At 35.6% G+C, this 26,838-nt stretch overlaps 3 protein-coding genes across 3 annotated transcripts; all 3 read left to right on the top strand.

Annotated features, from left to right (window-relative positions):
* Positions 1-429: 429 nt before the first annotated feature.
* Positions 430-3,172, top strand: LOC141608410 (G-type lectin S-receptor-like serine/threonine-protein kinase LECRK1). The gene is made up of 3 exons (XM_074427767.1): positions 430-2,832; positions 2,953-2,975; positions 3,073-3,172. The coding sequence occupies exons 1-3, from the start codon at positions 430-432 to the stop codon at positions 3,170-3,172; spliced, it is 2,526 nt and encodes an 841-aa protein (XP_074283868.1).
* An 11,862-nt stretch (positions 3,173-15,034) lies between these two features.
* LOC141606156 (G-type lectin S-receptor-like serine/threonine-protein kinase LECRK3) lies at positions 15,035-20,886 on the top strand. The gene is made up of 5 exons (XM_074425179.1): positions 15,035-15,215; positions 15,299-15,379; positions 15,503-15,616; positions 16,086-16,142; positions 18,828-20,886. Exons 2-5 carry the CDS (start codon positions 15,338-15,340, stop codon positions 20,799-20,801), a joined length of 2,187 nt encoding a protein of 728 aa, XP_074281280.1. The 5' UTR covers positions 15,035-15,215; positions 15,299-15,337; the 3' UTR covers positions 20,802-20,886.
* A 2,444-nt stretch (positions 20,887-23,330) lies between these two features.
* On the top strand, positions 23,331-25,784 carry LOC141608409 (G-type lectin S-receptor-like serine/threonine-protein kinase LECRK3). Its single transcript, XM_074427766.1, has one exon. The coding sequence runs from the start codon at positions 23,331-23,333 to the stop codon at positions 25,782-25,784; it is 2,454 nt and encodes an 817-aa protein (XP_074283867.1).
* The last annotated feature ends 1,054 nt before the right edge of the window (positions 25,785-26,838 follow it).

Genomic DNA, 26,838 nt, shown 5'->3' with positions numbered 1-26,838 from the left:
TTTGAAGAGACTCGGTACCGACTCGGTACCACCCTAGTGCATTTGAGAGGGTTAATGGGCATTAGACAGTTTTAAGAGTCTACCATGTGTGTTCATTTGTTGGTCCAACTGAATTGTCTTGTACTCTTGTTATTTTTCTTTGGTATGAAAGTAGTGTATTAGTCCTTCTGCCGTATTATTTACTGCAATTTTCGGACCACACAAGCCAATCCTGCTATAGTGCTAGGTTAGTCTTTAGGTGTAGACTTTTCAGTTGACTTGGGGAGGTCTTTGTATGACTCACACGTCTTCGACCAATTATATAATCCCTTCGTCTCACTCATTTGCTTACCTTTTACATTCTTTGTTTGGTGTATTTTAATACTTGTGCGCCCATTTTATTGTTATCATTAAATCTCTCTTTTTTTTCGTTGCATCTTAAACCCTGCAATGGCTTGGCCTCTGTCTTCCTTAATGGTTTTCTACTTGGCCTTAATCCTCTTACAATCATCACCAACTTATTCAAAAAATAGTGGCAAATTTTCAGTTGGTCAATCTCTCTTAGCCAAAAATAATGGCACTTCATTGCTTTCTCCTGCAGGCGATTTTGCCTTCGGCTTTCATCAGGCTCCGAACAATACTGATCTGTACTTGCTATCTGTTTGGTATGCCACGATTCCGGACACAATTGTGTGGTGTGCAAATGGAGGTAAACCTGTTCCTCAAGGATCAACATTAAATTTAACAGCTAATGAGGGTTTAGTCCTCAGTGATCCGCGAGGAACTGTCCTATGGAACACTACAACTGGTGGTGGAGCTGTCAGTTACGGTTTCATGAATGATACCGGGAATTTTGCTCTTATAAATAACGCCAATACTGATACACTTTGGCAGACTTTTGATTATCCAACTGATACCTTGCTTCCGACACAGACGTTGGGAACAGGGAATAATGTTATTTCTCGGATATCTGAGAACAATCTCACAGAAGGAAGGTTTCAGCTACATTTTGAAGATGACGGAGACCTCGTCCTTAACACCAGGGATGTAGCCACCGGATATAACTACCACTCTTATTTAACATTTGGCAGTACTGGCACAAATGGTGTGGAACTGGTTTATAGCGAGTCAGGGGTTATGTTTATACAAAACCAAAACGGTTCTAGATTGGGTCTCATCCAATCGGGTGGGTCAATGTCGGCAAAGTATCAGAGAGTAACTTTGGGTTTTGATGGAGTACTAATATGGTACTACTACCCTAACAAAGGAGCTGGTTGGACCCAATTTGAGTCTAGACCTGATAACATATGTTTGCAGTTTCCAGCAGACGATGAGAAGGACAGTGGAGCCTGTGGATATAATAGCATTTGCAGCCTTGGTAACGACAAGAGGCCCGTATGTGAATGCAATCCGAATTATTCACGGATCGATCCTACTAATTCGTATGGAAGCTGTGAACCAGATTTCAGTTCTGACTTTTGTAGGAAATTTGAAGATGGTGGTGGTGTTAAGGGTGGATATACTTTAATCCAACTTCAAAATACTGACTGGCCACTCGCAGATTATGCACAGATGTCCCCTATCATTGGGGACGAATGTAAGGCGTCTTGTATGAATGATTGCTTATGTGGTGCTGCCATTTTCGATGATAGCACTAGTACGTGCTGGAAGAAGAAGCTACCACTCTCCTTCGGAAAGCAAGATAGCACTGTATCCAGAACTGCCTGGCTTAAGGTAAGTCACGATAATGGCACTAATAATCCCTTCATACCTCCTAGAAAAGTAGAATATAAGTGGAATGCTGTAACTAAAGGCCTCTTGGGTGGCTTCGTATGTGTTAATTTCATATTGTTATGTGTCGTTGGTTTGGGATTGTTTTTCGTGTATAAAAAAAATACAATCAGAGGGTATGATGACCACAAGAGGCATTCTACTTCTGAATATAATACCGCACACAGCTTCACTTACAAAGAGCTTGAATCCGCTACAAATGGGTTCAGGGACGAGATAGGAAGTGGCGCATTTGGTGTAGTATACAAAGGAAATATAACAACCGGTGGTAATCAATATTTTGTCGCTGTTAAAAGGTTAGATCGGACATTCAAAGGCGCTGATAAGGAATTCACAGCCGAAGTGAACGCGATAGGCCTGACACACCACAAGAACCTAGTTCCGTTTATAGGTTACTGCAAAGAAGAAGATGAGCGCTTGCTGGTATATGAATACATGAGCAATGGTACAGTTGCTGATTATCTTTTTGGCCATATAAGGCCAAGTTGGCTCGGAAGGGTTCAAATTGGTCAGGGGATTGCACGAGGCCTCTTGTATCTGCATGAGGAATGCACCACTCAAATCATCCATTGCGACATAAAGCCACAGAATGTACTTGTTGACGACTATCACAACGCTCGAATCTCTGACTTTGGGTTAGCTAAGCTTCTGGTTCTAAATCAGAACCACACTACTACTGCTGTGAGAGGAACCAAAGGGTATGTTGCGCCTGAATGGTTCAAGAACAAGCCGGTGTCTGTGAAGGTGGATGTGTACAGTTTTGGGGTTTTGTTATTGGAAATCATCTGTTGTCGAAAGTGCGTACTCATGGACGTTAGTACAGACGAGTGTGCAATTTTGACAGATTGGGCATTTGACTGTTACCAATCTGGAACGATAGATTGTCTTGTGAAGGATGACATGGAAGCGCTGAATGACAGGCCGCAACTAGAGAGGCTTGTGAAGGTTGCCCTTTGGTGCATTCAAGAAAACCCGGATCTACGACCAACTATGAAGAGGGTTACTCAGATGCTAGAGGGAGTTGCTGATGTTCCTGGTCCTCCATGTACGACATCATTTTCTGTTCATTTATCAGCTTGATGCCCTGGTTTACTAATCAGTTATCGTTCCTGTATAGAACAATGAAAATGTAATAACTACTCGTACATGCCTGGTTCTTTTAAATTCATTTTTTCTGTGTAGTTGGAATTTGTTTTGCTTGTTCAGTACTTACCTTTGCTTTTGTTTGAACTAGGAACTGTAGACCTTTTGTGTTTTAGCTCAGGTTTTGTCGTATGAACTGTATCGATTGAAATTAACCAGGTTGGAAGTGTTTACTGTAGAAATGTTGCCTGGAAAGACTGTGCCTTTTGATGCTGCAATGCTATTTGATTGCTGTTCAGATAATCCTCATGGTGTCTAGCATTATGATTTATTGCCTTACTGTGCATCCTCCTCTGTCCTAATTATTAGACTGTTGATTCAAATATCTATTACTCCGTACAAAGAATAAAAAAGTAAATAAATGATCAGAACGGAAGTGTTCAAGTATTTCTTTAACTCTCCTCTTCAAAAGTTCATTACTCCTATTTCTTTACACAAATTCTCACCCAAGACGTGTATTATCCGTTTTAATTCTTAAGCTTAAGATGGATCAAATACATACCAAAATCACATGGCCCTAGGAAATGCCAAAAGTTGTCTTTATTACCACATGTGCTAATATTTGACCTGTTTTAAAATTTAAGACGGATAATGATTTCTTTCTCTCCTCTTTAAACCTTACGGAGTGCTCCTATTTGCTGTTTCGGGTTAGTTGATTGCCTCCCTGGCTCCCTGCTCATACTTTCAGTCACATTCTATTTCTACAAGGCAAAATAAAATTCAAGTACCGTGTTATTGTGTATTTCCGACCCTGAGGTTTGACCACCAGTGTGGCTGTGTGGGTTATCATTTTCGGCTATCGATTAGTTTAGGGATCTTAAAAAACCGCTAATGTACTTGCGTTCAAAGGCAATTCGGTTTGGCCAAACTCTGTACCAAAACCGCATCGTTTTTAACTGTTCGGTTAACCACTGAAACAGTTATAAACGATTTGGTTAAGGTTGACTGATTTTTGCTCTATATTTCTGCTTTTTTCTAGTTCCATTTATTTATTTTATTCTAGTGATCATTTACATTTTCATTATCTATTATATACAACAATAAACTTAATTAGAGAAATTCTACTATTAATCATTTTTACGAATTTTTTAATTTGCATGCACTAGTAAGATGAATCAAAAGAGCATTTATTTTACTTAATTTATTTTCGTAGTACATTTTTTACTCATTACAATATCTCCTCCCAAATACAAAATTCATTAGTTATGAATAACAATTTGAATGTATTTTCTTTACTAATTGCATTATTATTAATTAAATTTATGTCTTTCTTATAATTTAGGTGTGTTCTGTTAATTAATTTAGGGTTTATGTCAAAAGTAATTTAGGGCTAATTGATGATGAAGGGATGGGGGTAGTGGAGTCGCCAGCAATAGGGGCAGGCGTTGCCGGCAAGAGGGGCGGGATAAGGCTGTTTAGCCGCCGGCGAGAGGGTGCGGCGGCGAGAAAGAGAGGGCGTGGAAAAAATGAGGGGGCGTCGCCGGCGTTGGGCGTGGTGACGAGCGGTGAGTCAGGGTAGACGGCGCTGGTGGGGCGGTGGACTAACATGGGGGTGGAGGTTGTTCAAAGGTGGTGGTGGCCCGGTGGCGGGGAAGTGACAAATAAGTCTCATATGTTTGACACTATGTGCATATTAGCCTCATGTCTTTCTAATAATGCAAATTAACCCCACAAGTTATACTAGATCTGCAATCAAGCCCAATTGATTATATTCAGGTCAGATACATACCAAATCACATGACCCTGCAATCAAGCCCAATTGTCTTTCTTGATGTATTAGTTGTGTGAGTTAACGGACAATCTTGCCCTTTTAATGAGAGAGCTCCAAATTTGAAATGCTGAAATTTCCTTGCGCCACGTCAGCTAGGAAGGTGTCTTTTATTTATTTATTAATATAACGATAATGATTACGAATAATACATGGAGATTTTTCAGAATTTGCAATTGAATTACCCTACCCCATTGATTATAGTCCTAATTACAACAATTCAAGTAAATGAATTAGAAATTAAAGAGAGTAATTGGGTAATGATAACCCTTAGGGTTGTATTTAGGGATGTCAATCTCACCCGCACCCGCTAAATATCCATCCACCCGATTTAAATGGACGGATGAAAACCCGAAATAAATGGATGATGGATGGATGATGGATGAAATAAATGGATGATGGATGAAGCTAAATCCAACCCGTCATCCATCCGCCACCCGATATTCTTCGTTTATTGGAAAAAAAAATACATATTTATATAAAATTTAAGATAACCAATACTAATCTACTTACTTTATATACTATTCGAGCAAACATTAAGTTACAAGATTTTTAAAGTACGTAGTCTAAAACTAATTTACCTTACATATTTTTGGGTAAAATAAAATTCAATACTTTTTTAGGCTTATAACATAATTATATAACCATCCATTTATCACCCGATCCACCCGTTTCATCCGCGGATGATGGATGGACGGGTGATGGATGATACGTTTCGCGGATGATGGATGGGTTGGATGAACTTTTTAATGTGATGGATGGATGCGGATGAAGCATCACTCGACCCGAACCCGATCCATTGATATCCCTAGTTGTATTTAAGTATTAATACCTTCCAAATTTGGTGTAAATTTAGGAATTGAGAACTAAATTACATATTAAGCAATACAACTAATGCATATATTAACAAATTATTTCCCTTTTTAGTTTCTTAAATACAACCTTAGTCCTAAGGGTTGTATTTCTTATAATATGTTTAGTTTAACGTTAGATTCTCTGGTCCTTTGTGGTTGAGTACTTTATTTTTTAGTAATGATTTGAGTTTATCTGATTCAGTGAGTCTTATATGAGACGGTATGATGCATGTGTGAGACCAACGTGGAACCATTATGTATTCCTCACATTTAATTATACGATTAGTGACTTAGTGTGACGGATACAACCATCTCACATACGGAGTAAGTTTTGACTAAGCAAGTACGTCGCCAGGGGTGATGCGATCTTGGCCTTTCTCGGCTTGTGCTCATGAAGTAAAACTCGAGCTCGAGCTTATCCAAACTTGAAAAAATTGTGCCCATTAGCAAGCTTGCGAGCAACTTTAACCTGAGCTCGAGCCAAACTCGAGCTAAATTCGAACCTATATATAATTGTTAAATTTTCGTTTTTTTCTTGCGATATTTTTCAATTAGAAAGTTCGAAGATTATATATACAAATATTTGGCAAATCAATGAGATATTTGATATGTGCGATAGACTGATATAAAGATATAATAATGATAAAATATTTTTATAAAATATGAGCAATATCTTATCTAATCAGATATGTTCCTCCCGTTCGCGAGCTTTCCGAGCCGAGTCAACGTTAGCTCATCTCATCTCGTTAAGCTTTGGAGCCTAGCTTTAATTGAGCCGATCTCGAATTGCTCGTAGTCTCATCTCATTATCACCCCTATACGTCGCTGAATGATTCACAATATAACAATCATGTATTTTTGCGTTTAAGAAGCGCTATTAAGTACTATAATAATTTAATAATCATAGAGAATATTTCCACATTTGGGATTTATGCACTTCAGTCTGTCTTGCTTGTGACGGAGATACCCGTCGCAAGCTTGCGACATGTCGGATAGTGTTGTTTTAATGTTTAGTGGGTCGACAATATGTACTGTTCGTAAATAGTGTAGGCTAAGTATTTACTGTGTGTGCATTTATTGTTGTACATTAAACAAATAATAAACCCCATCTTCCCAATGTACCTAAATGACCACATAATTTATGTAAAACCTCATTACACCGTCCAAAATTCATTCTCACTTTCTTTTCATATTCTCTTTCTCTCTCTCATCTCAACTTTCCAGATTTTTCAACTACATACAAACTAACCTTAAACTCAAACATTAACATAAAAATTGGTAACATGGCACTACTACAAATCCAGGCAACTACAACGCCTCTTTAACAACGATTATTCACGAAAATCACAATAGACGTTGTAGAATGTATGGCGCGAATTTTACTAAAATGAATTACAACGGGTATGATTATAAAAACCGCTGTTATAAGTTTTAACAACGGGTTACACATGCATAACCGTTGTTAATAATTTGGCGCAAAATTGACGCAAAGTTAGTGAAAAGTAATCACAGCGGTTGCTTTTGGAACCCGTTGTTAAAACTTATTTGACAACGGTTGTTGATTTACAACCGTTGTTAAAACTTATTTGACAACGGTTGTTCTTTAATAACCGTTGTCAATACCTTCCATACTATAAACCACACAAACACAAGTCCTTTCTGACCACAAAACACAAACCTTAATACACAAACACAAACCAAAGCAAACAAACACAAAACACACTTTCTCATCGTCTCTTTCTCTCTTTCTCATCGTCTCTTTATCTTCTCATGATCCTTTGTTGATTTCATCGTCTAATTATCAGGTAAAAATCTCGTAAATCCTTTGTTGGTTTCATCGTCTTTCATCGTCATTATTTTCCTTTTCTAATTATTTCATTTGCATGTGTATGTGTTAGTTTTTATCGACCATTATGTTATTTCTTTAAGTATTATTCGTTTAATTAGCTAGTAAAACAAATTAAATAAACTAAAACAAAGAAGAAGCAAGATGATAGAGAGGAATGCATGATAAACATAATTAATATATATACATAAATTAAAAAAAAAAATACATTAATAAAAATGCAATTCTTATATTTTCATAGAGGGTCTTATTCTCCTCTATGATATCCGTCCTTTCCTCCTTGGCTATTTGGAGGTTCCGTTCAGCAGTTGCTATATCGTCATATAGCTGCAACTGCTGCTGCTCCGTCAAGCCATCTTCTTTGGCGTCCTTCAGAATGGATCGAGCACCCGCAAGGTAGCTCCTGAAGCTTTCCTCAATGTGGAGCAACCGGCGGATGAAACTGTTGTTGTTCTTGATCATAGTAAGAGTCTTAAGGATGATATCATTCATTTTGTTGGAGTTTGGAGTTTGTTTTGAAAGATTAAGTAGGGTTAATTTATTTGGAGTTTGTTTTAGCAGTTAGAGTTTGGAGATGTATATAGTGAGATAATGGAATGTTAGTTGAGATAATGCATGTATTTATACTAAGCAATGTGTGGTTTGAGTTGTTTTTTAATTAATATATATGTTAGGAAGTTGTGCCATAATCATCATCATATCTCTCAATGCTGCTTCAAATCTTATTAAACCCTTCTCATTCCATATTGTCCGTTCATATGCACAGTGATGACAGTAATAATGCATGCATCGGAATTATAACGGGTCGTAATTATGCATACATCTAGTAATATTTAATTTAATTTTTTTTTTTTTAAGAACAAACAACGGTTATTTATTAAAAAACCGTTGTCTTAGTTATAACAACGGTTTTGTATATTACAACCGTTGTTATAACTTTCCCTCCAAAATTGAGTCATACTTTCCACAACGGGTTTGTATACTTAAAACCGTTGTTAATAGTTTTAACAACGGGTTCCTTAAGAAAACCAACCGTTGTTAAAACCTTTTACAACGGACGCTTTAACAACGTCCGCTTTTTTATATAACAACGGTTTTAAACCGTTGTAATAGCCTGTATCTGTAGTAGTGTGGCAAAGAAAATAACACAAAAAGGCACCACTTAAGAGGAATACTAGAGGGAGAAATGCAAGCAACAATGTCGGATGAGGTATTCTTATTTCCATAAATTTATATATTTTTCAGTTTATGTGATAATTGTTGATTTATATTTCTTTTTAGTTTGTGTTTTGTTGTTTTTGTTGTTGTTTTTAACTTGGTTTATTCATTATTATGGATTTTTTGTTTTCAAATTGATTTATATTGTTCTTGATTTATTTGATTTCATTATTTTGGATTTTTGGTTTTATTATTTTTGGTTTTTGTTTTTTTTAGAGTTTGTTGTTATTTATTTGATGTGGTTTTTAAAATTTATGTTGCATGTTTTGAATCTATTTTATGTTTGCTTTTTTAAAAATTTAAAATTGGTGTTTGATTTATATGTTTATTTATTTTTTATTATATTGTTTCTATACTGTAACATGATAATATGTTTATACAATGACAACATAGCATGATACAAATGGTGACATTTCTGCAACATGCTACGAAATCATAATATATAATTGTCAAATGTGAGTTTGTGTATATAATGTTACCATCTTAGTTAGGATTGTATCTGTTTTAGTCAATATGTGTGTTAAAATAGGTATTAATTATATATTTTGGCAAAGTGTTATGTGTAACCATTTTATACTTTATTGTTGCATATTTGAGACGGTCACAAAGTGAATTAAATTAGGTATATTGTTTTGATGTTTCTTAACTTAACATGTTCTAAAATTGGTTAAAAATGTAACTGAATTATAATGTGTCTTACAATAGGTACAAATTATGTATTTATGCAATGTATTATTCGTAACCACTTTAGAGTTAATTGTTGTATAATTGAAATCATCATAGAATGAGTTAAATTGGGTGTATTTTTAGTATGTTTCTTTACAACATATTTTCAATTTGGTAAAAAATGTCAGTAGCTTACAATGTGTGTAATTTTTTTAATGTTACGATAATGTTAACGGAGTTGTGTGCGATGTTAGTGACTTAAACCAATATGTGACAATGTGTAACCATTTTATGTTTACCATTCTATCATTTTGTGTAGATATGCCTCCGAAATTGGATGATAAGAAGGAGAAATTTTTCAGTGGTAGCCGTTATGCACAAGAACCTGAAGCAGAAGTTGGAAGGCTAGGAAGAGGGAGCTGATGAGCCTTAAGGATCAATAAATGAAAGTGTGATGACGCACCTGAGGGAACCAATAGTCTCATGTTTCAGAGTTTATTTTGCACATGTTGTATGACTTTATTTTGGACATGGTGTATGGTTCTGTTAATTTGTCTGTAAACTTATGACACTGTTTATGCTCTTATTTTACAACATGTTTTGTGAAGTATTTTGGGCATTTACTTTTGGACAATTGTGTCTACAATGGTGACATTTTCGTTAAGAATGAGAAGTAGTTAGTCATACATATTAGTGACATTTTCTTAAAAAATGTGAACTTAATAGGCATAAACATTGGTTATTATAATTTGTTTAAGTGATCGCATATATGAACACAATTGTTCAATTTCTTATCAATTATGTTACCAAATTGTATATAGAAACATATTGTTCAAGAACGGCAACATGACTTATAAATTTCAATGCCTTAAAAAATACATTGATTGTGATTTTTTTACATATTGCGCAAGAGTGAAAAACATTACTGTTAAAATGCATTTGCAAGAATGTCAATTGTTCACATATGGATCTATTATGTTACCAAGTTATATATGGTAACATATTGTGCAAAAACGAAGACGTCACTTAAATTACATAATGACAACTCTAAGTCATCTTGTGTAAAATATATACTACAACAAGTGTCCTCATGTCTATCCATTATGTTACCAATTAAAAGATGCTAACAATATGTGCAAGAATGGAAACATTAATTCACATGTAAATCACTATGGCCCTGTTCTTTTGGACTTCAAGTCACTTAATTTAAGTTAATTTCAGATCCTATAAGTTCAGTTCAGTTCAGTTCAGATCCTATAAGTTTAGTTCAGATCATGTAAGTTCAGTTCAGTTCAGATCCTATAATTTCAATTCAGTTCAGATCCTATAAGTTCAGTTCAGATCCTATAAGTTCAGTTCAGTTCAGTTCAGATTCTATAAGTTCAGTTCAGATCCTATACTCACTTAATTTAAGTTCAGTTCAGATCCTATACTCACTTAATTTAAGTTCAGTTCAGATCCTATAAGTTCAGTTCAGATCCTATAAGTTTAGTTCAGATCCTATAAGTTCAGTTAAGTTCAGATCCTATAAGTTCAGTTCAGTTCAGTTCAGATCTTATAAGTTCAGTTCAGTTCAGATCCTATAAGTTTCAGTCCAAAAGAACATAGCCTATATCTAACAACTTGTTGATATACGTGTCCATAATTCACAACATTATTTGAAAATGACAAATACAAGATCACATAATTATTTAAAATTGACAAAACATCAAACTACAGTTTATTGGCACGACCTCCACCTTTTGCAATATCACCCCCACGGTCATTTGCCCTCTTCGTGTTGTCATGCGTATGTAGCGTTGACTGTACTTGCTTGAGATCCTCAGTGGTAGACTCATGTTCAGTTGTGGACTCATTTGGACATGAAATATCGAAATATACATTCTGTCACCGCTTCTAGAAAACAATGTTATCTTAATACAACTGAAGAAATAGTCACAAACAGTTCATAATTGGTTATATTTTACAGTACTCCACAACTCTACTAAACATTTCATTATGTTGACAGTTTAACTTTATATGTTACCATCCTTACTAATATGTTCATTAATATTAATCAATAAAACTAAGTTATATCTACGAGTAGTAACAAATGTACTCTTTATAACAAAATATGGACCTATCTCAGTTTACCAACATTTTCAAAGAAATTAGTCACAAAATATACTTCACAAGTATAAATTGTCACCACATCGATATAATATATTACTCGTACCATATATGCATAAGTAAAAAACGATTAAAAACAATTGATAATTGGCTTCATGTTATAGTACTCAAGAACTTTCTAAAGCCGATCACCCTGTTGATAGTTTAATTCTATATGTTACCATTCTTTGTTATATGTTCATTAATAATGATCAATTAAACTAAGTTATATTCACAAGTAACAACAAAGTGTACAAGTCTATAAACATAAGGAATCATATTAAACCAAGGTGAAATATAATAGGATATGGAACAAACAAAAAGTAAAACACCCAAACTCCGTAAAAATGGAAAAAAAAAAAAAATTAAACCACCAAAAAAATGTTTAATAAACAGTCATTTCAATCTAATATGTTTACATCTAAGCATTACAAGTTATTATATAAATACATTTTTTTGTCAAAATCAACACATATAATACCATTCAACTTAATTACTTACCATTGTAGTAAGAGCATACAATGACCATTGTAGATTTGATCTTGAAATTATAATTTATTTAAGATGGAAGAAAAAGGTGAAAGACGCATATAAACTGTAAATTATATCTTCGTCCACCATCGTAACGTCAATTAAGGCAACATTTTCGTCAGCCATTTTTTTATCGCAAGCTTTTTGAGATATTAAGAATGTAAATTTTGACAATCAATATCTATCTATATTAATAAAGGAAGCTTTTTTCGAGCGTTTATAGAGAGTCCAATAATTTCGAAAGACTAGAGTGATATTATATATTATATGAATTTGGTTTGGAGATTATAATTAAGAAAAATCTAATCTAATCTATATATTAATATGTCATTTAGTTATACAAGACTACAAGAGGCAGAGCATTGTGAAATTATCTGATCCGTTGTACAAGCTAACTACAACTACAGCCTAGAATCCTAGATGCAGAACAATTTTGAAATAATTACAAGACCAATTCCAATACAATTACTCCGTACAACAATACAAGTAGTATAAATATTTCAGTTTGTCGATCACTCTATTCCCTCATTGAATTTTTTTTCTTTTGATTATGTATGTTTTTGTTCATTTGGATTTCTTTTTTCCATGAGTAATGATCATACTTATTTTTACTGACAAACGATGTTTATATATATGATGCAATTTAATGATAAATTTCGCTATGGAGAACTTATTGAAGGCTAATATGTGCATCTTTACGCTTGTTACTCTATGTATCTATTGTTTAGTTATTTTAGTGTTATGTATTTTTGTTTATCTTTTGATGTTTGACAGCATGTTCTTATCTTTTGTAGGTACTATAGCGTTGAAGAGGATTGACTCCGTCATAGGGTAATTTTGTTAGGGTTTGTTATTGTTTTGACATGTATATATGGTGTTTATTCGTTGCAAATTGTAACGATATTTGATGTGTACTAAAATAATTTGTTATGTTGCACCTCTTTTAGGATATGGATTCGTTTCTAAAACACAATTCCGAGGTAAGAAATCGATATTTTCAGTTATCAAACATAAAAGCTACTTTCATTTGAAGTTTATTATCCTATAAAACATGCTCTACGTACATGATCTATCATCTTAATTAGAGTAATTATGTATAAGGTCTTCGGTTAATTTAGCTTAAAACCGTCTTAAATTAAGACCTTTCATAACCTTCATTTATTTTTCCCCTTTGTTTTACTCTGGTGTGAGAGTCGCCTTAAGTTAAGACGATCTTAAATAAGAATTAGTATAATATCTTTAAGAATTTGATTAAGATTCTGATATGCACACTGCACATCCTTGTGACCCTTCTATATTATAAGAATCTTAAAGACATGCACTTGAAACCTAATTAATTGCAAAGGCCATGTAAACATTATTCCAATATTTTGTTAATGTTATAGCAAGTATAATCATGATAGCTCAAGACACATAAAGCCTATGTACGTAATTCTTTGATGCTTTCTTTTTCTATTTGGGGCTTTGGTTGATACTGTCGATAAGATTAGTAATAAAGTTCATCAAAGGGTAAGCAATGGTATAAAGTGCAAGGGATTGTGTATTTTGGCCAGTGCCATTTGATTCGATGAAGTAGAAACATATTATCTCAGTTTTGTTCATTTATTTATTCCTTTTACTCTAATGTAATAAGTATTCCAATGAAAGGTAAATGAATTGTTGAGGTACTATATTTCGTTCAACCACCTACTATTTTATAAGCATATGTATTTGGTGTATTTTCGTGTATATTACACCACTTTTTTCTGCATTTTGGATTGTTGTTTTATTTATAACTTTGTTTATATTGAGAGTATACAATCGTCTCAAGTCATGATTATCTTTAGATTTCACTTATGAAAAGTTAAGACATCTGTCCATAATAGTTTCATTTGTGAAGTGTTCATTTTTCGTTGCCATTGATAAATGCGATGACAAGTTAGTGTAACGGAAGACTTATTACATTTAGAACAAGTTGGAGTTTAATGAAGTGAGCATATATATTTTAATTTATTTAAATTATAATCTATTGAGATAGTGATTGGTAAAGTTTAGAAGATAGAGTAGATATTTAATCTAGAAATAGTAATATCCAATATATGTATTTTACTTAAATTTAAATTTATTGAGATAGAGATTGGTAAAGCTTAGAAGATAGAGTAGCAATTTATTCTAGAATAGTCGAAACTAATAATACTAATTTAATAGTGCACTTCGTTTACGCCCACAAATTAGGATTTCGAATTGGTAGGATTTGAAATTTAAGTTCAAAATGCGCAGTAGCTCAACGAATTATATGAGTAAGAGGTATCTACCTGTAAGATTAACCCGTAATGTTACTATCATTCTATAAATTCTTAGATGTAAACTATTGTCAAAATTTTAGTAGTTATGCCATATTTTTTTTGGAATTAAAATCACTTCCTCTAAGTTTATTTTAGATCTTATAATTCACTTAAGAGAACTTAAGCTCATAAGTTTAGTTCAGAAAAGTTAAGCTTAATTCATACATATTTCAAGTTACGCTTCTATAAGTTCGGTTAAGGTTTTATAAGTTTAGTTCAGAAAAATTGAGCTCTTATGAGCTCAGTTCAACTTTTATATGTACAGTTCAACAACATTATTAAGTCCAAAAGAATAGAGTCTTATTAGTGTATAACATCACAATCATAGGATATTACAAATTGGCCCGGGCATTAAATCTAGTATATATATAAAAGAAGCTTTTTTCAGGCAATTCCAGAGACTCTAACTTTAATGAAACACGTTAAATAGATAAATAATAGAGAAATTAAAAAAATATTAATGATAAATTTTAAATAAGATAGAGATTAAAACAGATATATTAATATGTAAATTATCCCCCCAAAATTTTATATTTATTTATCAGATATTATTTAAAAAACAAACTCTATCTAATTAATATGATAGAATTACATTTGTAACAAACACCCTTTAACATGCATATAAAAAGCAACAACAAATACGGCTTTCCTTCCCCATTCTATATTTTATGTCTATTATTATTATGTGTGTTTATTTTTATTCCATTGCTCTTGTATAATTTCTTGCATATTAATTATCGCTAATTGTTTTCCTTCGTATTTTCAGGTGCATGAAATTGGACTCGGCGAAACTGGTACAGTTAGGAGGGTGTGGTCCCAACAAGCGGGAGTATTCCAGTCTCCAAGTCTTACATCGCGTGGTTCCAAGAAACAATAACAAAACACCGTTATTAATTGCTAATCTGGATACGTTGACTAACTCCACTGTGTATATGGCTATTTGATAGGTTCATTCGCTTGCTTGCTTGATTTATGAATCTACATTAGTTATGCAGCAAGGTTTATGCTTACATGTGGATTATTAACACAGGTGTTGGAGGGCTTAGATCCAGTTAGAAAAAGGTCAGGAATGTATATTGGAAGCACAGGGCCTCGAGGCTTGCATCATCTGGTATGTGGGTCTTTTGCTTACATGGAAGCTATTCTAATGGAGTCGCTAGGTTTTATGATTATTAAATTATATGAGTGGATAACCAAGTCAAGCTAAAAAAGACTCTAATATGGGATTTTTTAGGTTTATGAAATATTGGATAACTCTGTCGATGAGGCACAAGCAGGATTTGCTACAAAGGTAGATGTTGTGCTGCTAGCTGATAATTCTGTCAGCATTACTGATAATGGATGTGGGGTAAGTAACACAAGCTATGCATTTTTTTCTTTAGTTTTTTTGTAACCTTCCCAATAGTTTTGGTTTTGTCACGCTATCTCTGTCCAATGAATTGGTTCCCCCTTTCTTATTCTCAAGTGCACTGTGGCTTCTATTACTTTGAGCTTCGCATGTTTATATTTTGATGTGTACTCCCTCCTTCCATTTTGATTAACTACATTTTACAGAATTCCTGCTCATATATTGGAAAACTTAGTGAATCACAAATAATGGGCAACCAGTTTATTTGTCATTATTGATGTGGTCATTGAAACTATGAAAATGACTCTCTTACTAATTCTTCTGCTTAAAATAGCCAAGGACCCTGTGCTGTTCAAGCTAAAAGCTTGTGTAATAGCATATGTAGTGCCTAGATTATGTTCAAATGTATTTCGTAAACTTGAATCATGATAAACTTTGTTTTTGGTTTTTAATCATTTTTGTCTTGCAGATTCGTACAGATGTTCATCCTGCAACAAATAAATCTTCTCTAGTGACCGTCTTAACGGTAAAACCTTTTATTAGACTTATACTTAATACTATCACACTCGCTTACAGATCATCAAGTTTGGTGCCGAAGGATGTGTCTTGTAGGACAAACAGTAATTGTTTATTTTCATACTTTTGAGGTTGGAGAAACCTATTTTTGGGTTCACAAATTCTCATTGAAGACATGACATATCCGTCACAAGCTGAAGACGGATATCATTTTACCTCACAATGTACCCACTTTTTCTCTCTCTGCAACACTATTCATGTGGTCCCCTTTCTCCACTAACCCATTTTGTTACCATTTTATCTCACAAAATATCCGTCACAAATGGTAACCCGTCACAAGGGAGACCAATTGTTTGGGGTTGGAGTTCGTACCTATATCTAATGTCCATTAGGAATTAATTCGGATCAGTGTCTCTCTTACCCATTGCTTTTTTGAATTATAGTGACATATTATTAAGTTTATTTTTTCATTTATTTTTGCTTAAATTGTTAAATTAAAGACGGAATAAATAAACTTTACCTCCGGATAACAGAAAAAATGCTGTCCATATTACTGATCTTCATCATCAGAATCGTCAAAATCTGAGTCAGACTCATCAGTTCGGGATCCCATAAGAGAATTCATGTCAAATGTGGGCACAAGCTCCATCTCTCTAGATCAATAGATTCATAACTTACTCGTTGCTTAAACTTCTCATGTGAGCAATTTAAAAGTCAAGAAAGGACTTCTATGTCTATAAAACGCTTGTCACCATCTTTAATGAATCCAATAAATCAAGAGGCACCAAAATAAAAATAGAATACAAAGTAAAATTATAGAGAGACACTTTTAAGGTATGCTTTTTTGTAAATTAGATGCTCTCTTCGTTTTAATTACACGTATTTGTTTATTTTTAATTAAAATATCTAAACAAACAAATGAGCATATTCTATTATTATAATATTATATATTGACGGCATTGTGAGGTTTAGATTAACAAGCTTTAGGAGGCGTAAAATAATTTTAAGAGGGTTGTTCATACTGTATTGGTTAAGCTTTGTGTTGTTTAATATGGTTGAATGATACGTGCAGTTCTAAATTCGGATGACGCATGCATCTTAATTGTAAACATCTAAATGGATTTCTATCAGACACACTATTAATGAAGAGAGATTCATTCTAAATTTATATTTAGACCAATTAATGGGAAGAGATATTTTATTCTGTATTGAGGGTAATTCTTTGTTATTTATACGGAGTACCTTATTTGAGTAATTGAAATACAACTTTTATGTATTATTTAAAATGATATTAAAAGGTTTAAACAATTAGAGGAAGAACAAATTTGAAACCCGTGCAACGCACGGGCACAAAATCTAGTTGATTGTAAGACGCATATATAATTTTGAACAATAGAGAGCAATGAATGAGATTTGTTTTTTTTGGCTTTCTTACAAATGAAACAATAGGGAGCTGAAGAAGAAGAAGCTTAGCACAAGCAAGAGAGATATGGAATTTATGAGAGAGATATGGCATTAAAAGCAAGACGGACTTATTGCAAATAATTGACAATAAATAGTGTGTCAAGTACTCATACTTAAAACCTGCTATAAATGAGCAACAGTGCCTTGTCCATTTCTTGTTTCCCGACCCGCGATTAATATGGTATGTAATTGACCCGTCGCAAGTTTGTGACGGGTATCTTGCCATCAGCTTGAAATAGAGGGTGTGTAAAGTGTAATGAGAGGGACAGTTCAGACTCATTCATTACCATCAATAGACGAGTGTATTAATGCAAAGAAGAATCGTCTAATTAGAACAGTCTTTTACAATACTCCGTAGTTATTGATTTGAAACAGTCCGGCTAATTAATATAGAAAAATCCCGTGTGGACAGTCATTTGGCTTGTACCCTACTGAAAATTTTCCACATTTTTTTTATCCTTAGAATTTTCAGTTGACTTGGGGAAGTCGTGGGAAAAGTCTTGGCAAATTAATATAGCACCAATTATCGTCTAAGAATATTGTACGGTGTATATGTGTACAACGACCATGTAATTCTTGTGCCTCTCATTTTATTGCTATCATTAAATGAGGTGTAGAAAGTATTGTAAGGTGCTTGTATTATATGACACGGTCTCGCTGTACTGATTATATAATAGTATCCTTCAGTGTTATTAGTCTATTAGACATGCTTAAATCTCTTTTTTTTTTGGCCTCTAAAAAACCTGCAATGGCTTGGCCTCTATCTTGCTTACTGGTTTTTTACTTGGCCCTAATCCTCTCACAATCATCACCAATTCATTCAGAAAATAGTGGCAAATTTTCAGTTGGTCAATCTCTGTTAGCCAAAAATAATAGCACTTCAGTGGTTTCTCCTTCGGGCGATTTTGCCTTCGGCTTTCATCAGGCTCCGAACAATACTGATCTGTACTTGCTATCCGTTTGGTATGCCGCAATTCCGGACACAATTGTGTGGTGTGCAAATGGAGGTAAACCTGTTCCTCAAGGATCAACATTAAATTTAACTGTTAATGACGGTTTAGTCCTCACTGATCCTCAAGGAACTGTCCTGTGGAACATTACAACTGGTGGTGGGCCTGTCAGTTACGGTTTCATGAATGATACCGGGAATTTTGCTCTTATAAATAACGCCAATACTGATACACTTTGGCAGACTTTTGATTATCCAACTGATACCTTGCTTCCGACACAGGTTTTGGGAACAGAGAATAATGTTATTTCTCGGATAACTGAAAACAATCTCACAGAAGGAAGGTTTCAGCTACATTTTGATAACGGAGATCTCGTCCTTAACACCAGGAATGTAAACAACGGTTATGACTACAGCTCTTACTACATATTTGGCATATCTGGCACCAATGGCCAGGAACTGGTTTATAGCGAGTCAGGGGATATGTTTATACTGCAACAAAACGGTTCTAGAATGGATCTCATCCAATCAGGTGGGTTGAAATTGGCCAAGGATTATTATTATCAGAGAGTAACTTTGGGATTTGATGGAGTACTAATATGGTACTACATTCCAAGAAATTCTAACGGCGACAAAGGAGTTGGTTGGTCCAAAATTCAGTCTATCCCTCATAACATGTGTTTGAGGTTTCCACCAGACTCGACGAACTCTGACAGTGGAGCCTGTGGATATAATAGCATTTGCAGCCTTGGTAATGACAAGAGGCACATATGCCAATGCCCTCCGAATTACTCACTGATGGATTCTAGTAATTCGTATGGAAGCTGTGAACCAGATTTCGATTCAGACTTTTGTGGGAAATCTGAAGATGATGGTGGCGTTAACGACGGTGGTGGGTATACTTTAATCCCACTTCAAAATACTGACTGGCCATTTGCATATTATGCACAGATGTCCTCAGTCACTGAGGAGCAATGTAAGGCGTCTTGTATGGATGACTGCTTCTGTGGTGCTGCCATTTTCGATTATAGCCGTGATACCTGTTGGAAAAAGAAACTACCGCTCTCCAACGGAAAGAAATACAGCACTCTATTGAAGACTGCTTGGCTTAAGGTGAGTCACGATAATGGCACTAACAATCCTTCTAATCCATTCATATCTCCTAGAAAACTCAAATCTAAGTGGAATGCTTTAACTAAAGGCATCTTGGGTGGTTCTGTATGTGTTAATTTCATATTGTTAAGTGTCGTTGGTTTGGGATTGTGTTTCGTGCATAAAAAAAGTACAATCAGAGTGTATAATGAGCGTAAGAGGCAATCTATTTCTGAGTATAATACCGCCCACAGCTTCACTTACAAAGAGCTTGAATACGCCACAAATGGATTCAGGGATGAGATAGGAAGGGGCTCATTTGGTGTAGTATACAAAGGAAATATAACAACAGGTGGTAATCAATATTCTGTCGCTGTTAAAAGGTTAGATCGAACATTCAAAGGCGCTAATAAGGAATTCACAGCTGAAGTGAACGCGATAGGCCTGACACACCACAAGAACCTAGTACCGTTTATAGGGTACTGCAAAGAAGAAGATGAACGCTTGTTGGTATACGAATACATGTGCAATGGTACAGTTGCTGATTACCTTTTCGGCAATAAAAGGCCAAGTTGGCTCGGAAGGGTTCAAATTGGTCAGGGAATTGCACGAGGGCTTTTGTATCTGCATGAGGAATGCACCACTCAAATCATCCATTGTGACATAAAGCCACAAAATGTGCTTGTTGACGACCATCACAACGCTCGTATCGCTGACTTTGGGTTAGCCAAGCTTCTGGTTCATCTGAACCACACTACTACTGCTGTGAGAGGAACCAAAGGGTATGTTGCGCCTGAATGGTTCAAGAACAAGCCGGTGTCTGTGAAGGTGGATGTGTACAGTTTCGGGGTTCTGCTGTTGGAAATCATCTGTTGTCGAAGATGCGTACGCATAGACGTTAGTAAAGACGAGTATGAAATTTTGACAGATTGGGCATTTGACTGTTACCATTATGGAATGTTAGATTGTCTTGTGAAGGATGACATGGAAGCGCTGAATGACAGGCCGCAACTAGAGAGGCTTGTGAAGGTTGCCCTTTGGTGCATTCAAGAAAACCCGGAACTACGACCAACTATGAAGAGGGTTACTCAGATGCTAGAGGGAGTTGCTGATGTTCCTGGTCCTCCATGTACGACATCATTTTCTGTTCATTTATCAGCTTGATGCCCTGGTTTACTAATCAGTTATCGTTCCTGTATAGAACAATGAAAATGTAATAACTACTCGTACATGCCTGGTTCTTTTAAATTCATTTTTCTGTGTAGTTGGAATTTGTTTTGCTTGTTCAGTACTACCTTTGCTTTTGTTTGAACTAGGAACTGTAAACCATTTGTGTTTTAGCTCAGGTTTTGTCGTATGAACTGTATCGATTGAAATTAACCAGGTTGCAAGTGTTTACTGTAGAAATGTTGCCTGGAAAGACTGTGCCTTCTGATGCTGCAATGCTATTTGATTGCTGTTCAGATAATCCTCATGGTGTCTAGCATTATGATTTATTGCCTTACTGTGCATCCTCCTCTGTCCTAATTATTAGACTGTTGATTCAAATATCTATTACTCCGTACAAAGAATAAAAAAGTAAACAAATAATCAGAACGGAAGTGCTAAAGTATTTCTTTAACTCTCCTCTTCAAAAGTTCGAAGTACTCCTATTTCTTTACACAAATTCTCACCCAAGACGAGTATTATCCGTTTTAATAAGCTTAAGATGGATCAAATACATACCAAAATCACATGATCCTAGGAAATGCCAAAAGTTGTCTTTATTACCACATGTGCTAATATTTGACATGTTTTAAAATTTAAGACGGATAATAATTTCTTTCTCTCCTCTTTAAACCTTACGGAGTACTATTTTGCTATTTCGGGTTAGTTGATTTCCTCCCTGGTTCCCTGCTCATACTTTCAGTCACATTCTATTTCTACAAGGCAAAATAAAATTCAAGTACCGTGTTACTGTGTATTTCCGACCTTGAGGTTTGACCACCCATAGTGCGGCTGTGTGGGTTATCATTTTCGGCTATCGATTAGTTTAGGGATGTTAAAAAACCGCTAATGTACTTGCGTTCAAAGGCAATTCGGTTTGGCCAAACTCTGTACCAAAACCGCATCGTTTTTAATCATTCGGTTAACCACCAAACAGATTATAAACGATTTGGTTAAGGTTGACTGATTTTTGCTCTATACTTAGGTCATGTTTTTTGGTGAAACGGATCGATCTCGAATCGAACTTATAGGATTCGAATCGAATCGAACTTATAGGATCTCGAATCGAATCGAACTTATAGATCAAGTGAATCAACTTATTGGACCGAATCGAACTTATAGGATCTCGAATCGAATCGAATCGAACTTATAGGATCTGAACTGAACTAAATTTATAGGATCTGAACTGAACTTATAGGATCTGAACTGAACTTACACGATCCGAATTTAAATTAACTAAAATTAATTTAACTTAAATATTATTATTATTATTATTATTGCTATTTTTATTATTGTTCTTGTTGTTGTTATTATTATTATTATTATTATTATTATTATTATTATTATTATTATTATTATTATTATTATTATTTCTCAAAAGAGTGATGCCTAACCATGCTTGACACAAAATCCAAGTATACGATACTCGACATGGCCTTACCCTTCCCCTTCCCAGCAATCACCTTTCGTTATATTTTAGTTTAAGCTGGGGCCAGGTCTTCAATGTGTTAGCTTTAGTTCAAGCCGGGTTCATATTTCATTGTTGGTCTTTCAGACAATATATTTATATTTATTTCAGAAGTGGTGTTTTTTTACGCCAAAGGAATGAATCTTGTTCTCTGAGCATACTTTCTGCTTCCCTTGAGGTTATTCAAAACAATCTTTGAATTTCGAAATCATCCTCGTCTGTGTTCGAGAACATCAACCAGACAACCAATGCAATTTAGGATAAACGCTTTTGCCGTTGGCAAGGTAATAGGATTGATGTTCAAAACACACCGAGCATGGTTTGGTGTGATCCGCAATGAAAAAAGCTACGAGAATTGGATTGAAAACTAGTTACTAAGAAGGGCAAACAATTCTCTTATCAGAAAGCCTCAAAATAGTGAGCTCAGGGCTTGATATTTAAGAAAATAAGCATAAACTAACACCATCTATAGATGAAATTTTTGTGGTTGTGATGATAATGTTATAAGAGGCGACTCAGGTGACGAGTCAATGACGTCGACATGTCAACCAATCTTGGTATGGTAGTACAAGTAGTTTATTAGTCCTTCTGCCGTATTATTTACTGCAATTTTCAGACCACACAAGCCAATCCTGCTAAGAGTGCTAGGTTAGTCTTTAGGTATAGACGTTTCAGTTGACTTGGGGAAGTCTTTGTATGACTCACACGGACTTCGACCAATTATATACTCCCTTCATCTCGAACATTTGTTTACTTTTTATATTCTTTATTGGGTGTATTTTAATTATAGGCAAACATATGGTTGGGAAGGAGGAAGTAACCTAAATTATCCGGTAAGACTATTGTAATAAATATGGACAACGGCTACGTAATATTTGTGCGATCATTTTATTGTTATCATTAAATGAGGTGTATAAGGTATTATTGTAACGCTGTTGTACGACACGGTCTTGCAGGACAAATACTGATTATATAGATGCTTAAATCTCGCTTCTTTTTTTTGTATCTAAAAACCTGCAATGGCTTGGCCTCTATCTTGCTTACTGGTTTTCTACTTGGCCTTAATCCTCTTACAATCATCACCAACATATTCAAAAAATAGTGGCAAATTTTCAGTTGGTCAATCTCTGTTAGCCAAAAATAATAGCACTTCAGTGGTTTCTCCTTCGGGCGATTTTGCCTTCGGCTTTCATCAGGCTCCGAACAATACTGATCTGTACTTGCTATCCGTTTGGTATGCCGCAATTCCGGACACAATTGTGTGGTGTGCAAATGGAGGTAAACCTGTTCCTCAAGGATCAACATTAAATTTAACAGTTAGCGAGGGTTTAGTCCTCAGTAATCCTCAAGGAACTGTCCTATGGAGTACTACTAATGCCTTAAGTGGTGATGGAGCTGTCAGTTACGGTTTCATGAATGATACCGGGAACTTTGCTCTTATTAGTAGCGTCAATGCTGCTCCACTTTGGCAGACTTTTGAGCATCCAACTGATACCTTGCTTCCGACACAGGTTTTGGGAACAGCCAATAATGTTATTTCTCGGATATCCAAGAACAATTTCACAGACGGAAGGTTTCAGCTATATTTTGAAGACGACGGAGACGTCGTCCTTAACACCAGGGATGTAGCCACCGGATTTAATTACCACTCTTATTACACATTTGGCAGTAGTGGCACAAATGGTGGGGAACTGGTTTATAACGAGTCAGGGGTTATGTTTATACAGAACCAAAATGGCACCAAAATGGCTGTCATCCCACCAGGTGAGGTGAAATCGGGTAGGGATTATTATCAGAGAGTAAGTCTGGGATTTGATGGAGTACTAGTATGGTACTACTACCCAAGAAATTCTACTGCCAACCAAGTAGTTGGTTGGACCAAAACTCAGCTCATCCCTAACAACATATGTACGATGTTTCCTCCACCAGGCGTGAGGGCCACTGACAGTGGAGCCTGTGGATCTAATAGCATTTGCAGCCCTGGTGATGAGGATGGCCACGTATGTCAATGCCCTCCGAATTACTCACTTATGGATCCTACTAATTCGTATGGAAGCTGTGAGCCAGATTTCAATTCAGATTTCTGTGGGAAATTTGAAGATGGTGGTGGATATACTTTAATCCAACTTCAAAATACTGACTGGCCACAAGAAGATTATGCACAGATGTCCCCTTTCACTGAGGACCAATGTAAGGCTTCTTGTATGAATGACTGCTTCTGTGGTGCTGCCATTTCCGATGGTGGCAGTACCTGTTGGAAGAAGAAACTACCACTTTCTAACGGTAGGAAAGACGGCGGTGTAATTAGGACTGCTTGGCTTAAGGTAAGTCATGACAATGGCACTAATAATCCTGTTAATCCCTTCGTACCTCCTAGAAAACTAAAATATAAGTGGAATGCTTTAACTAAAGGCCTCTTGGGTGGCTTTGTATGTGTTAATTTCATATTGTTATGTGTCGTTGGTTTGGGATTGTTTTTCGTGTATAAAAAATGTACAATCAGAGGGTATGAAGACCGCAAGAGGCATTCTATTTCTGAATATAATACCGCACACTGCTTCACTTACAAAGAGCTTGAATCCGCTACAAATGGGTTCAGGGAAGAGATAGGAAGGGGCTCATTTGGCGTAGTATACAAAGGAAATATAACAACAGGTGGTGATCAATATTCTGTCGCTGTTAAAAGGTTAGATCGAACATTCAAAGGCGCTGATAAGGAATTCACGGCTGAAGTGAATGTAATTGGCCTGACACACCACAAGAATCTAGTCCGGTTTATAGGATACTGCAAAGAAGAAGATGAACGCTTGCTGGTATATGAATACATGAGCAATGGTACAGTTGCTGATTATCTTTTCAGCGATAAAAGGCCAAGTTGGGTCGAAAGGATTCAAATTGGTCAGGGGATTGCACGAGGGCTTTTGTATCTGCATGAGGAATGCACCACTCAAATCATCCATTGTGACATAAAACCACAGAATGTACTTGTTGACGACTATCACAACGCTCGTATCTCTGACTTTGGGTTAGCCAAGCTTCTGGTTCTAAATCAGAACTACACTAATACTGCTGTGAGAGGAACCAAAGGGTATCTTGCGCCTGAATGGTTTAAGAACAAGCCGGTGTCTGTGAAGGTGGATGTGTACAGTTTCGGGGTTTTGTTGTTGGAAATCATTTGTTGTCGGAGGTGCGTATTCATGGACGTTAGTACAGACGAGTGTGCAATTTTGACAGATTGGGCATTTGACTGTTACCAATCTGGAACGATAGATTGTCTTGTGAACGATGACATGGAAGCGCTGAATGACAGGCCGCAACTAGAGAGGCTTGTGAAAATTGGTCTTTGGTGCATTCAAGAAAACCCGGAACTACGACCAACTATGAAGAGGGTTACTCAGATGCTTGAGGGAGTCGCTGATGTTCCTAGTCCTCCTTGTCCAACATCATTTTCTGTTAATTTACCAGCTTATTGATTCGCTGGTTTATAGTAATCAATTATGCGTTTCTGTCTAGTATTTCCAGCTATTCTGAAAATGTAGCAACTATAAGTCTCCTTTATTTATCATGCATGTCCGCTTCTTTTTATTAAGGCCTCTAAACTTGTTTTTCTATATAGTTGTATAAGACATTTTGCGGTTATTCAAAAGTTTAGCAGTTTGTTAAATACTCGTAAATTATATCTTTTTATTTACCTATGGTTAATAGATGAAAGAAGGCCATAATATACTGTCAATGCAAAAACAGTTACTCGAAACTATATTTTCTGGCCCTGGAATATGGATCTTGTACGGAGGCTGTGTGGCATACAAGCTTACTTGCTCCAAAAACAGGCGAACAAGAGTTCGAATTCTCCAACCCAAACTGTAGGCGGTATGACTATAAGACGAATAATGAACAGATAAACTTACATAAATTGAAGAGAAAGATGTCGTGGCGTGATAGAATCACTGCCCTAAAGTTGAATTTGCCCCGCTCGATACACACGGCCTCTTAGCAACCAACTTCCCAGGGTTACACGACTTCCGAGTCTAAGGTGTACGACAAAGACTCAGATTGAGAATTACTAACAGAACGTTGCCAAAATCAGCTATGAATATCAGAAAATATTTAGAGAGAATATAAGAGAGGATGGATGTTGTTGGGTGTAGAAAAAAGGCATAAGCATGGAGTATTTATAGGAATAGAAGGAAGGATCTAGAGACGTATTTAAATATCGTCTTGTAAATTGTTTTTTGGAAGACCGCACAATTAGCACGGAGAAGCCAACACTCAGTTTAGAAGACTGAGTAATCCGTATGGGAAAACCGCAATAGTCAGCATAGAAGACTGAACTATCAGACTTGGAAATTGTGCAAAAACCACATAAAATTTCAACACTTCCAACAATCCCAACGATTATACCAATGTGGGATAATAAGAGCTTCTTTTGAAGCAATAATTCCAACAATCCCCCACATGATTCAAAAGAAGAAGAAGAGATATAGCTAATTAAGGCAACGGAACGCAAGTCTTAAGATGACAATGTTC

Source organism: Silene latifolia, chromosome 10, assembly GCF_048544455.1.
Source record: "Silene latifolia isolate original U9 population chromosome 10, ASM4854445v1, whole genome shotgun sequence".
Taxonomy (NCBI): domain Eukaryota; kingdom Viridiplantae; phylum Streptophyta; class Magnoliopsida; order Caryophyllales; family Caryophyllaceae; genus Silene; species Silene latifolia.
The sequence above is the reverse complement of the archived record's forward strand: the minus strand, read 5'-3'. Positions and strand labels throughout refer to the sequence as shown.